The following is a 14,393-nucleotide window of genomic DNA, read 5'->3' as shown; positions in this document are numbered from 1 at the left end:
AAATGTTCAGAAAAAAGGAAAAAATTACCAACCTAGAATTTTGTATCTTTTACATTATTCTTCAAAGTGAAGGAGAAGTACAGATATAGCTGATTGTATTATGCTTCACTTTATAGCACTTTGCAGATATTATGATTCTTACAAATTAAAGGTTTGTGGCAATCCTGCATTGAGCAAGTCTATCCATGGTATTTTCCCAACATGTGCTCAATTTGTGTCTCTGTGTGATATATTGGTAATTCTCACAATAATTCATACTTTTATTATTATTATTATATATGTTATGGTGATTTATGGTCAGCAATCTTTGATTTTACTACTGTAATTGTTTTGGGATGCCATGAACTGCACTTATATAAGAGGGCAAGCTTAACTGATAAATGTCGTGTGTGCTCTGCCTGCTCCACTGACTCGCCATTCCCCCATCCCTCTGCCTCGTCTCAGGCCTCCATTTTCTCTGAAGCACAACAATATTTAAATTAGGCCAATTAATAACCCTATGATAGCCTCTAAGTGTTCAAGTAGAAGGAAGAGTTGCAGGTCTCCCACTTAGAATCAAAAGTTAGAAATAATTAAACAGTGAGAAAGGCAGGTCAAAATGTGAGATAAGTTGGAAGATAGGCCTCTTGTGTTAAACAGTTTAGCCAAGTTGTGAATGCAAAAGTTTTTTTTTTTTTTTTTTTTTTTTTGAGACGGAGTCTCGCTCTGTCGCCCAGGCTGGAGTGCAGTGGCGTGATCTCGGCTCACTGCAAGCTCCGCCTCCCGGGTTCACGCCATTCTCCTGCCTCAGCCTCCCAAGTAGCTGGGACTACAGGCGCCCGCTACCACGCCCGGCTAATTTTTTGTATTTTTAGTAGAGACGGGGTTTCACCGTGTTAGCCAGGATGGTCTCGATCTCCTGACCTCGTGATCCGCCCGCCTTGGCCTCCCAAAGTGCTGGGATTACAGGCGTGAGCCACCGCGCCCGGCCGCAAAAGTTCTTGAAGAAATAAAAAGCACTACTCCAGTGAACACATGAATGATAAGAAAGCAAAACAGCCTTATTGCAAATATGGAGAAAGTCTTAGTGATCTGGATAGAAGATCAAACCAGCTACAACATTCCATTAAGCCAAAGCCCAATCCAGAGCAAGGCTGTAACTCTCTTCAATTTTTTGAAGGCCAAGAGAGGTGAGGAAGCTGCAGAAGAAAAGGAGAAAGCTAGTGGATCTAGCAAAGACAATGATGAAGGTGGACATATTAAACAACATATTTCCATTGTAGAGGTAAGAGCCTTATATTGGAAGATGCCATCTAGGATTTTCATAGCTAGAGAAGTCAATGTCTGGCTTCAAGGCCACAAAGGACAGGGAGAATCTCTTGTTAGGGACTAATGCTGGTGGCTTGAAGTTCTGAAAATCTTAGAACCCTTAAGAATTATGCTAAATTTACTCCGTGTTCTGTAAATGGAACAACAAAACCTGGATGACAGCACATCTGTTTACAACATGGTTTTCTTAATATATATTTTAAGCCCACTGATGAGACCTACTGCTCCGAAAAAAAAGATTCCTGTCAAAATATTACTGCTCATTGACAATGCACCTGATCATCCAAAAGCTACAATGAAGATATATAAACAGATTAATGTTGTTTTCATGACTGCTAACATAACATCCATTCTGCAGCTCATGGATCAAGAAGCAATTTCAACTTTTAATTATTATTTAAGAAATACATTTCATAAAGCTAGAGCTGCCATACATAGTGATTCCTCTGATGGATCTGGGCAAAATAAACTGAAAATGTTCTGGAAAGAATTCACTTTTGATGCCATTAAGAACATTCTTTATTCATGGGAAGATGTCAAAATATCAACATTAACAGAGGTCTGGAAGAAGCTGATTCTAACCCTTATCGATGACTTTGAGGGGTTTAAAACTTTAGTGGAGGAAGCAACTGCAGATGTGGTCAAAATAGCAAGGGAACTAGAATTAGAAGTGGAGCCTAAAGATGAGACTACATTGCTATAATCTCATGATAAAACTTGAACGAATGAGGAGTTGGTTCTTATAAATGAGCACAGAAAATAGTTTCCTGAGATGGAAACTTCTCCGGTGAAGATGCTCTGAACATTGTTGAAATGACAATAAAAGATCTAAAATTTTACATAAACTTAGTTTATAAAGCAGTATGCAGGGTTTGAGAGTATTGATTCAATTTTGAAAGAAGTTCTACTGTGAGTAAAATGCTGTCAAACAGCACTGCATGCTACAGATAAATATTTTGTGAAACAAAGAGTCAATTGATACAGCAACTTCAACGTTATATTTTAAGAAACTGACACAGCCACCTCAACCTTCAGCAACTACTACCCTGATCAGTCAGTAGCCATCAATATGGAGGCAAGACCTTCCACCAACAAAAAGATTACAACTTGCTAAAGGCTCGGATGATAGCTAGCATTTTTTGGCAATAAAAAATTTTAAATTAACTTATGTCCATTGGGTTCTTTAGACTTACTTCTATTGCACACTTACTGGACTATAGTAGCATGTAAATCTAACTTTTGTATGCACTGAGAAACCAAAAAATCCATGACTTGCTTTGAGACATTCGCTTTATTGTGGTGGTCTGGAACCAAACCCACAATATCTCTGAGGTATGCCTATTAAGACTTTCCCAAACAAACAAAAATAGAGAAAATTTGTTGCCAGTAAACCTGCCTTGCAAAAAATGTTAAAAGAAATTTTTCAGAGAGAATAATATAGGTCAGAAATTTTGCTTCACATAAAGAAGAGCATCAGAGAAGGAATAAGTGAAGGTAAACAAAAAAGAACTTATTTTTCTCTACTTAATTGGTTGAATATACAACAGTTTGTTAAAAATAATAATAGCAGGCTGGGCACAGTGGCTCACGCCTGTAATCCCAGCACTTCGGGAGGCCAAGGTGGGAGGATCACGAGGTCAGTAGATTGAGACCATCCTGGCTAACACAGTGAAACCCCAGATCTACTAAAAATACAAAAAATTAGTGGGGCGTGGTGGCAGGCGCCTGTAATCCCAGCTACTCAGGAGGCTGAGGCAGAAGAATGGCGTGAACCCAGGAGGCAGAGGTTGCAGTGAGCCGAGATCGCACCACTGCACTCCAGCCTGGGCTACAGAGTGAGACTCCGTCTCAAATAAATAAATAAATAAATAAATAAATAATAATAATGGCAATAATGTATTTAGTGATTGTAACTTATGGATAACCTTGCACTATCCATGAGGCAGTATAGTGTTATTCAAAAGTAGATTTGGATTAGATGCAAATGTATATTGAAAATGCCAGAGCAACCACTAAAAAAAGTAAGTAAATAAATAAGTATACTATAGGTGATATGCTAAGGAGAAAAAAAATGAAATCACACAAAATGCTCAGTTAAACCACAAAAGAGTGGAAGAATAAAAAACAATGAATAGAATGCAGTAATAAGGAAGATATTAATCCAACAATATCAATAATTAAACATCAATTGTCGTTAACACAAAAAGAGATTGTCAGAGTGGATCAAAAGACCCAACTATATATTGTCTACAAGAAACGCACTTTAAATATAAAGACATATCAAGATTAAACATAAAGGGATGGAGAAAGATATAATAACTCAAATCAAAAGAAAACTCAGTAGCTACATTAATTTTAGATAGAGCAGACTTCAAAGCAAGGAATGTTATCACAGATAAAGACGGACTTTACATAATGATAAAAGGAGTCAATTCTCCAAGAAGACATAACAATCCTTAAAGCGTATGCACCGAACAACAGAGCATTAAAATACACGAGGCACAAACTTATAAAACTCCAAGGAGAAATAGAGGAATACACTATTATAGTTGGAAACTTCAACACTTATCAGTAATGGACAGATTCAGCAGCCAGAAAATCAGTACAGACATAGTTGAACTCAACAGTACTATCAATCAACTGGATATAAATGGCATCTATAAAATACTTCATCCAACAACAGCAGATGACACATTCTTCTCAAGCTCACATGGAACATTCACCAAGACAGACCACATTCTTGGCCATAAAACACACCTAAACAAATTTAAAAATAAAAATCATACAACGTCTGCTCTCAAATCCCTCAGTAAAATTAAACTAGATACCAGTAACAGAAAGGTAGTTTGAAGATCCCCAAGTACTGGGAGATTAAACAACACACTTGTAAATAACACTTGGATCAAAGAAGAAATCTCGAGAGATATCTCAAAGACAATATTGTCAATATGTTAGTTCTTCCTAACTTCATCTATAGATTCAATGTAATCTCAAGGGAAATTGCAGCAAACTCTTTGTGAACATTGACAGATTGATACTAACATTTACATGGGGAGGCAAAAGACCCAGAGTAGCCAACACAATATTGAAGGAAAACTAAGTCAGAGTACTGACACTACTTGACTTCATGCCTTACTATAAACTTCCAGTAATCAAGATAGTGCAGTATTGGCAAAAGAATAGACAGGTCAATAGAACGGAATAGTGAACACAGAAATAGATACCCACAAATATAGTCAACTGATCTTTGACAAAGGAGCAAAGGCAACATAATGGAGAAAAGACAGTCTTTTCAACAAACAGTGCTGAAGCAACTGGACATCTGCATGTAAAAATAATCTGCATGCAAAAATAAATACGTAAATCTGGACACTACCTTATACTTTTCAGAAAAACTCCAAAACACTGATAACAGCAAATGATTCCAAGGATGTGGATGGGAATGCAATATGGTATAGCCACATTGAAAGACAGGCTGGCAGCTTCTTACAAAACTAAACATACTCTTACCACATGATCCAGCAGTTATATTCCTTGATAATTATTCAAATTATATTTTATTTACAAAAAACCTGCACACAGATGTTCATAACAGTTTTATTTATAATTGCCAAAACTTGGAAACAACCATAATGTCCTTCAGTAGGTGAATAAACAGTGGTACATTCAGACAATGGAATATTATTCAGCCCTAAAAATAAATGAGTTATTGGGTACAAAAAAACAGAAAGAATGAATAATACCTACTATTTGATAGCATATCAGGGTGACTACAGTCAATAATAACAATTGTACACTTTACAATAACCAAAAGAGTGTAACTGGATTGTTTGTAACACAAAGCATAAATGCATAAAGGGATGGATACCCCATTCTCCATGATGTGATTATTTCACATTGCGTGCCTGTATAAAAACATCTCATGTACCCCATAAATATATACTCACAAAAATTAAAAATAAAAAAACATAAATGAGTTCTCAAGCCATGAAAAGACATGTTGGGAACTTAAATTCCTAATCAGAAGAGCTCAATCTGAAAAGGCTACATATTGTATGTCTAACTATATAGCATTTTGGGAAAAACAAAACTATAGAGACAGTTATAGATCCATGGTTTCCAGGAAGGATGCAGAGACAGAGCAGAGAGGATTTTCAAGACAGTGGAACTATTCTGTATGATACTATAATGATGGACGATACATGCCATTATACATTTGTCAAAACCCATAGAATGGAGAACATCAAGAACGAACTCTAATGAACTATGGTGTTGGGGTGATAATGATGTGTTAACGTAGCTTCATCAAAGATAACAAATGTACCATTTGATGTGGGATGTTGATAGTGGGGGAGGCTTTGCCTGTGTGAAATCAAAAAAGTATACGGAAACTCCCTGTACTGTCCACTCAATTTTGCTGTGAACCTAAAATTGCTCTAAAAATTAAATTCTAGGTCAGGTGCCCTGCTGTGGGAGGCCTAAGCAGGAGGACTGCTTGAGTCCAGGACTTTGACGACAGCCTGGGCAATATGGCGAGACCCCATCTCTACAAAAAATTTAAAAAGTTAGCCAGGCATGGTAGTGCACGCCTGTGGTCCCACTTACTTGAGGGGCTGAGGCAACAGGATCGCTTGAGCCAGTGCACTCCAGCCTGGGCAACAGAGTGAGACCCTATCTTAAAAAAAAAAAAAAGTAAAAAGTCTATTTTTAAAAATGTGCTAGGCATTCGATGAACTTTAAAGATTATGTTTCTAACAGAAAATAAACAACCTTGCATTAGTGAATGGAATTTTTTTAGGACAAATGCTATGTTGAAGCACAGAGAAATGTAAAGAATATGTAAGACAACTTAGGTGAAAGCTTTAGATATCAGGTTCTATGAACATACTCAAAAACGAACGGTGAAATGGAAATCTTAATTGAAATGTTTAAGTTCTAAGGATCAAAATTTTTACCTTTTTTTGGAAGAATGTCAATGGAAAATACTGCCTGAAGACTTACATTCGGGTATGGCTGCTTTTTTTTTTTTTTTTTTAAGGCGGGGAGCACTTTTATGTAGACTTCATTTCTCCCTAAATGCTTAGAGGAGAACGGCCTGGTGGTCTGGGTCCCTGCTCCCTTCCCAAAAAGTGGCGTGGAAGCTCTGGCAAAGACGAGTGATGTGGAAAGCGGTTCACTGATTGGAGTAGGAAGCGTAAAAATACCCCCACCTCGGAAGAGTTGCTGAAGGCCAGGCCCGTGTGATAGTGGTCAGGCAGCCCATTGACCATGCTGGGGAAGACAGGACGTTCTCCCAAGTCTGGCTACTGAGGCCTGGGTGTTCTCGGGACCCCTCTGTGTGTGCGTGTGCGGCTTGGCTGGCTTAGGGGTGGCTCGCTGGGGCGCCGCGGAAGGTAAGGGGAATGCCTCCTCTCTCGGCGCAGAGCAGAGCTTGTGCGGATGGGGCCTGGCCGCGACTCGCGGCCAACCCTGGCGTTTTCTTCGCCACTGTGTCGGATGTGGCGCGTGGAGGAGTCGCTGGAGAAATGCCGGTCAGAGGACAGAAAGGCGACCTGACGGCGGGGAGGGAAAGGCGGTCGAGCCCAGAAGAACGAAGCGAGCGATCGAGGGGCACGGAGGTCTCCTCGGCCCGCTCGGTCGCCTCGGCCGTGTGGGTCCGGTCGGTCGTCTCGGGGCTGCCTTCTGCCCGCCGGGGCTGCACGTCTGTTGGCGTGGCCATGCCTGACCCACCCGTCCACGGCTTCGCGGCGGGGCAGGTCCACGCCCCAGGCGTCAGCCAGGTGGGCCAGCAGCAACTGGGAAAGGTGGCGGTGCGCGCGCTCGTCCCAGTGCACGCCGTCGGGAAGCCGGTGCCGCGTGGCGTGGCGGAAGTGGAAATGTAGGTCCAGCACGTCGAAGCCGCGCCTCGCCGCCTCGGCGGAGCTGTAGAAGTTGGCCTCCATCACGTCTTCGCGCAGGCGGGCGCGGCGGAGCTGGCGCGCGCATGGGAGGCAGCTTCCCGAGATGGTCTCGGCCACGGGCATGGCCGTGTTCCACAACAGAAGGCAGGACGTGGGCAGCGCCCAGTCCAACCGCACGAACAGGCTCTCCACGTCACGCCGGTAGCTCCTGGGGAAGCCCCGGCCATCCCTGGCGAGGTCCCAGAGGCAGGAGTTCATGACCACCACGTCCGGGGCGGGCTCGGCCCTACGCAGCTCCTCCACGACGCGCTCCGCGTAGTGCGAATACACGCGCGTGAGGAAGTAGAAGCGCACCAGGTGGTGGCCCGAGCGGAACTGGCGCACCTCGCGGTAGTGGCGGTCGTAGTGCATGCGGCCACTGCTGCAGCTCACCAGCAGCATGTCGCGCTCGAAGCTCAGCTCGCCCTTGGCCTTCAGCTGACTGGAGGACAGCAGGCAGTCCTTCTGAAGCAGGAGCACCAGGTCCTTGTACACGGCCAGCTGGACCGAGTCCCCCATGACCACCACGAACTTGTTGTGCAGCAGCTGCCGGACTTCGCAGGCTCGCAGCTGGGCCATGGCGGCGGAGGCAGGGCGCGCGGCCGCACTCCCGCCTTTCCTCAGCGCTGATCCAAAGAGGATTCAGGGACCTGCAGGACCGCTAGGTGTAGGACCGCTAAGGTCGTCTCTGCTCGGCGCCGGGGCTTGGGCCGAGGAAAGACGCTGGGGTCGCGCTCCTGAAGGCTGCCTGAGCGCGGTTTACTTCAGCCGGTATGTGACCTCTGAACCGCGGACGCCCCCTTGCGAGTACTGGCTCCACCTGGCGGAGGGGAGGCGCGGAACCCCCGCGGGAGCGCCCCGCTAGCTGTGGGGAGGCGAGGGCTCCATTTGGGTGGATCTGTGCTGGCTTTCAGGTACCGCCGCCGCGGACTGCGTTTAGTCTGCGCTCAGCGCCACCTGCCCACGGCCTTCTCTTTGTTTTACCAGCAGCAGCTGGCTAATGGAGGCCGCCGTCCAGTGTGGAGGCCGCTTCTTAGCGTTGGCTCTTGGCGTTCCTGTATCCAGCGGAGAATGTCTTCATCGCCGGCTTGGCTCTCCTTCCGCGCCAACTCCTATCCTGGGGCATTTGGGAAATGCTTCCTCTGGAGGAGGGGTGCCATTCCCAGGGGTAGAGCCCGGCCTGGGGACTGACCTGCTAGGTCAGTCTGTTGGCAGAATACTCAGGTCAACCTGTACTGATAGAATACTCAGGTCAGTCTGTGCTGGAGGGTTCAACTCTATTTTAGTTAAAATCTTTTTTACCAGCTCACGGAGGATTCACCTGCACTTATAACAAATAATACAAAGATCGCAGTGTACCCTTTACCTGTTTCCCCCACCGGTGGCGTCTTGGACAGCTGTAGTACCTCGGCGCACTCAACATACAGACCCTTTCCTCTGCACAAGGATGCCTCCCATTGTCCTTCCAGTGCTAACCACCTTCTTCCCTCTCCATTGCCCTGATGCCTGGCAACCACTAAGCTGTTCCCCACTTACAGAATGTTGCCATTTCAAGAATTCTATTTAAATGGAATGGCGTAATATGTAAGCTTAGGGGACTGGCTTTTTCCCCCTGCAGCATTGTTCTCTGCAAATTCGTTCAGTGTGTTTACTTTGTAAACCCTGGCCACCTGTTTTCTGTACTAGGAAGTGAGTTTCCAGTGGTACCAAGGTGTCAATACTTTGTTCCCTTTTTATTGCTGAGTACTATTCGATGGTATGGATGTACCATAGTCGGTTTAACTAATCACCTGTTGAAAGGACTGTAGGGTTGTTTCCACTTTGGGGCTATTACACATCACATTGTTACGAGCATTCCTGGGCAGGTTTTTCTACAAACCTAGGTTTTCATTTCTCCAGGATAAACCCCAAACTGCAGTTGTTGGGTAGTATAATGGTTATGTATTTATCTAGGGCTTTAGGAAATGCCCAGACTCTTCTCCAGAGTGGTTGTGCCATTTTATATTCCCACTAGTAATGAATTTAGTGGCTAATTTCTTTGTTTCTGAGATGTAGATATGCATGTCCTGGATTTGTAAACCCGGGAATCCTTTTCTATATGGAGATTAATATGACTTTGCTGGTTGTATGAACCCTGGTTTCCTTCTTCCTTGGATATGGGCATTTAAGTGTCAAGCTGTGTAACGCAGGCCTCTTTCATCTTTCGGTATGGATGTGAGCTTCTAGCCTGTGTAATCCTAGCCTCTTCATCCTCATTTAGGAATATGAGCTTTCTGCTGAATAAATCTGGACTTCTTTCTCTCCATCCTTGGTTCTGAGTGCAAAATTCTTGAACCTGTTTTTAACAGAGGTTAATAAACAATCACCTTTTAAAATATTCCTTATTATTGTCCTATTTATCAGTTAACACCTTTGTGTGAAACAGCTAATTTTGGAGCCAGTTATTGTAATTTTTAGTTATGACCTAAACATTGTGAAAATTGTCAAAATCAAAATGCAGTCACTTGTGTTAAAAATCTCTGACAAATAGAGGTAAGGAAAGCCATGAAGGGAGAATTCTCGTGCATAAATGCCTCATAAGAAGTATCACAAAAGTGTCCACAAAAACCACAATCTTGAACAAAGGCCATCACAACCTTACAATCTTACACCTCTGTAGAACATCTGCCCAGCAACTGCCTGTCCAACCTTGGACTGGCACCACCTTTGTTGTTACTGATCCTTGTAGCCAGAATAATTACCTAAAAACAGTGACACAATCCTCATTTTTCCTTTAAAAACCTCTGTCTTCCTTTACTTTCCTGAATATTCACATAGTTGCTATGGCACGTATGTTTTCACTGAAATACCTATTTCTGAATAAACATAATTTTCTTTTGCAGAATCTCCTTCTGTGTTTTCTATTTAGGTTAACAATATAAATTCATGAAAACCATAAAATTCATAAATAGACCATTATCAAGAATTGTACTTATCTATACATTAAGGGGACTTTATATGCTTTCATCCTTACCTATTTTATACATATATATATAACTGGATATAAATGAATTGGTTTGGTAATTTCTTCTCATATTTTACATATTTCTAATTAGTGGGAGCGTCAAAGCCTTTTGCCTTCACTACAAATGAAAGCATGATTTATATTGGTTTAACAACTACTTTTTGGCCCCTAGAATCAATTGTTTGTCCTTATTGCCAAGAAAAAAAGTTGATATTATTCACTAGTGTATGTAAGAATTATCTGAAATTTTATATTATTTTGTGAAAACAAAATGATTTATTTGTATGTTGCATTTTAAAGGTAATAACTGAATAAAACAAGTCAGTTTGTAATAACCTACACAATCACCTTTTGTTCAGACTACCTTCATGGACATGCTACCCTCTCTTGGGGAGATTTTCTCACTTTCAGGATAAAGTGAAGAAAAATGTTTTAAACCCAAGTTATGGTGATATAGAAGCCTCATACTACATCTTTTTTTTTTTTTTTTTTTTTTTGATACGGAGTCTTGCTCTGTCACCCAGGCTGGAGTGCAGTGGCACTATCTCAGCTCACTGCAGCTTCTGCCTCCCAGGTTCAAGCGATTCTCCTGCCTCAACCTCCCGAGTCGCTGAGACTACAGGTGCCCACCACCATGCCTGGCTAATTTTTGTATTTTTAGTAGTGGTGGGGTTTTGCCATGTTGGCCAGGCTGGTCTTGAACTCCTGACCTTAGATGATCTGCCCGCCTCAGCCTCCCAAAGTGCTGGGATTACACACATGCGCCATCGTGTCCAGCCTCATACTACATCTTAAAAATGAACATGTATGGCTAAAGAAGCATTATATTTTATTAGAATACTATTATAATATTGAAGTTGAAACTTCAATGTGATTAAAGGGAAGAAACCGATTTTAATTTCTCTTAAGGAGCTATTTTTTTTTTTTTTGCAAAGATAAAGAGGTCTGTCTTGAGAGCACAGTGAATAAATACTGTCATTTAACCACTTAATTTTTACAGTTTTTATCTACTTGTTTATCCATATTGATTTTTTTTAAATCAGTTAATTTATAGATTTGTGGGGGTTTTTTTGTGTTGTATAAATACAACCTTAAAAGACATTGTTTTGTGTTGTAATTCCACTCTACGTACAAGGACATTTCACTTTAGGACCAGTAAATGTTAAAGCTAATAGAAAACCACGTCAACATTTACTTTGTTTAACTCATTTTCCAATATTATCATTTTTTAATTGTTTATTTCCAATGCCTAAAATTTGTTATTAATGATATAAAAATATGCAATATGTTCAATTTAAAGTATAGCATAATATGAACTTACTTTATGATATTTTAAAATATTTTTTCAGTATTTTTTTCAGTATTTTTCAGTATTTTTTAAAGTTTTTTTTCAGTATTTAAAAAAATTGCAAATGTAATACATGACCTTAAAAATTCTAGAGAAGAATAAATAAATATTCAATCTTTTATTTACTCGTACCTGTTCTCAAAGATGTGTACCATCCAGTCCTCTTTTACCATGTCACAAATAATTAAATGTGTATATGCTTTTATATTTTTACATAAAATTCATTATTTTCCATAGTATTCTGTAACTTACTTTTTCATGTAACATTATATGACAAACATTTACCTTGAGTCAAGTACCCTAGAAAACAGAGCTTAAAGAAAAAGCTGATATGCTCACTTACTTGCAGGTAAATCCCAGAGAAATAGGAATAAGGGAAGAAAAGAGAACAAATATGATGGGATACATTACTGGGCTCACTACTGTGGGTGTCAATTGCAACTGACGGCATGATCTCATGGGATCAACTTCCCAGATATTGAGTAAACTGTTTCCTCTCAGGACAATTAATCTCTGAAATGAAGGGAGAAAAGTGTATCTATTAGCTCAGTCTCCCACATGTCAAAAGTTCATTCACCGTACAGGGCATTCAGTTCCCCTGTGATTCCAGATTACCAGTGTGTGAGAACCAAATGGATCCCCCTGCCACTGATAGCTCAGCAGCAACAGAAAAGCCCTGGGGCCTAAGGTGGACAGTATAGTAAGGTCTGAGAAAGTGAATTGTCACCGTAACACCTGGGTAAAACTAGTAGCCTGTCTCTTTTTTTGTGAGGACACCAGTCATATTGGATAAAGGCCTGGACACAGGTACTATCAAAAGGATCTGATGTGCTAGTATGTATTGATGACTGAAACATGCTTTTCCGTGTTTCTTATGTCTTACAGGTATAGCTCATACCTTTAAATGGCTGAATAGTACTTCATTGAAGGAATATACTACAAGTTATTTAAATAATCTAATAATATTTGTGATGATAATAAAGGAAAAAGGAAATAAAGCAAGGAAGGATGGGAAAGGGCAAAATAGTGCCTTTGGTCTTTGGTCAGGAAGTTGTCAATGAATTCTTTCATCCAAAACTCCAACCTCCATTTTCTACCTCTAACTCACTCAAGAGCCAATCCCATATGCATTCTTCCAATTCCTGCTGATACTTATTAGCTAGGTCATGAAATGCCTTTAGCATGGAAGCTGGGATTTTACTTCCGTGCACAAGTTGTGTTAAGACATGATCTGGCTGTTGGCCTAGAAGCAGTGAGAGATGATAATGTCACGCCCTGAGATCTTGCAAATTTACAATTTCAGTGTAATCATTACACAGTCTCTAGGCAAGCAGAGACTGTTCTTCGCTGGTGAGAAGGATGAGGCTGCTTCTATCCGCCAGGAAATCTCAGGAGAATCCAGGGGTTCAAGATTACAATGCTCATCCCCCTAAATGTCATTATCCAAGATACTAATGGTCTCAATATTTTCTATCTGGGTTCTGACGATGACTTGGGAGAACGCTTGCAACTGTACATTTAGTTTCGTTTACATCTCTAACAATGCCATAAATGGATTCCAGTCTTAATTTTTCACCACAGTCTGTCCTGAGTTTCCATTAATGCTGCCATAGCAATCCTCTGGGAATCAGAGCATGCCTTGTTAGCAATTAACTGCTTTGAGCCTATGATTTTCTTTTTACAAGTTATTTAGGCCTATCAAAAGTAGCTACCTTACTCCATTTTCTTTTTATTTATCATGTACCCATACTGATTACCACAGATACTTGGGCTCCTTCTTTTACCTTTACCTTAAGCTTAATTGTGATACCATTGTGTGCCATGGGTTATTAGCATCCTACTTAACACAGTAATGATGTCCCTCTTGCCTTCCAACAAGTGGGCATCCAACTCCAAAATCCCATTGTAAAGGTCTGTGTTCTAGAACAATTTCTAGTGCCAATTACTTGACCCCTTGTATTAGTTTCCTGGGGATATCATAATAAATTACCACAAATTGGGTGGCTTAAAACAACAGAAATGTATAATCTCCTTTTTGGAGAGATGAGAAGTGCAAAATGAAGGTGGGTGTCGTCAAGGCCATCTTTCCTCTGAAATCTCTAGGGGAAGATCCTTCCTTGCTTTTTCCAGTATGTGGTAGCTCTATGAGTTCCTTGGTTTATGGCAGCATAAGTCCAATTTCTATGTCAGTCTTAACATGGTTTCCTCCCTGTATGTTTTTGTCTCTTGTTTCCTGAAGAGGACACCAGTCATATTGGATAAGGGCCAACCCCACTCCAGTATGACCTCATCTTCACTAATTACATCTATAATGATGCTATTTCCAATAAGGTCACACATTCTGAGATACTGAAGGTTAGGACTTCAACACATCTTTTGGTGAGGCACAATTTAACTTATAATGGCCCTCACTCCTTAGAAAAAGAGCCTGAGCCAAGGATTAAATGTTGATGAAGAAGTGTAATCCCATTGGTGAGAGAATGAGGGAAATGGGAAATGTTGGAGGGAAGACCAGGAAGCAATTCACAGTGAAATATTATCATTTTAGCCACATTTCTCAACAAGCCACAGCAAAGCACAGTTGTTTACAAAGCAGATGTGCTTATTTATTCATGTATGATATTTTCAGATAAAGAATAAAGAGAAAATCAGTCTCAAGCAAGTCCATCCCAGGGAGTCAGGAATAGAGGATAACTTTTCTGCTTGGTGCTCTTCTGAATCCTGTCTCCCGTTGGTTAGAATTTGTCCATTAGGGATTTAACTCCTCTATAACTGGGTTATAATATCTAGACCC

At 41.2% G+C, this 14,393-nt stretch overlaps 1 protein-coding gene across 2 annotated transcripts; it reads right to left on the bottom strand.

The window, feature by feature from the left end:
• Positions 1–345: 345 nt before the first annotated feature.
• LOC117979456 (PC-esterase domain-containing protein 1B-like) lies at positions 346–8,777 on the bottom strand. Of its 2 annotated transcripts, none has more exons than XM_055109072.2 (2): positions 8,614–8,777; positions 346–8,482 (listed from the first exon to the last, which is right to left on the bottom strand). In XM_055109072.2, exon 2 carries the CDS (start codon positions 7,824–7,826, stop codon positions 6,612–6,614), a length of 1,215 nt encoding a protein of 404 aa, XP_054965047.1. In that variant the 5' UTR covers positions 7,827–8,482; positions 8,614–8,777; the 3' UTR covers positions 346–6,611. The 2 variants fall into 2 exon arrangements, with proteins under 2 accessions (XP_054965047.1, XP_034810957.1); XM_034955066.3 differs by having other exon boundaries at positions 346–8,477; positions 8,614–8,765.
• Between the last annotated feature and the right edge of the window lie 5,616 nt (positions 8,778–14,393).

This window comes from Pan paniscus, chromosome 13 (assembly GCF_029289425.2).
Source record: "Pan paniscus chromosome 13, NHGRI_mPanPan1-v2.0_pri, whole genome shotgun sequence".
NCBI lineage: Eukaryota > Metazoa > Chordata > Mammalia > Primates > Hominidae > Pan > Pan paniscus.
This window is presented reverse-complemented; position numbering and strand designations above follow the sequence as displayed.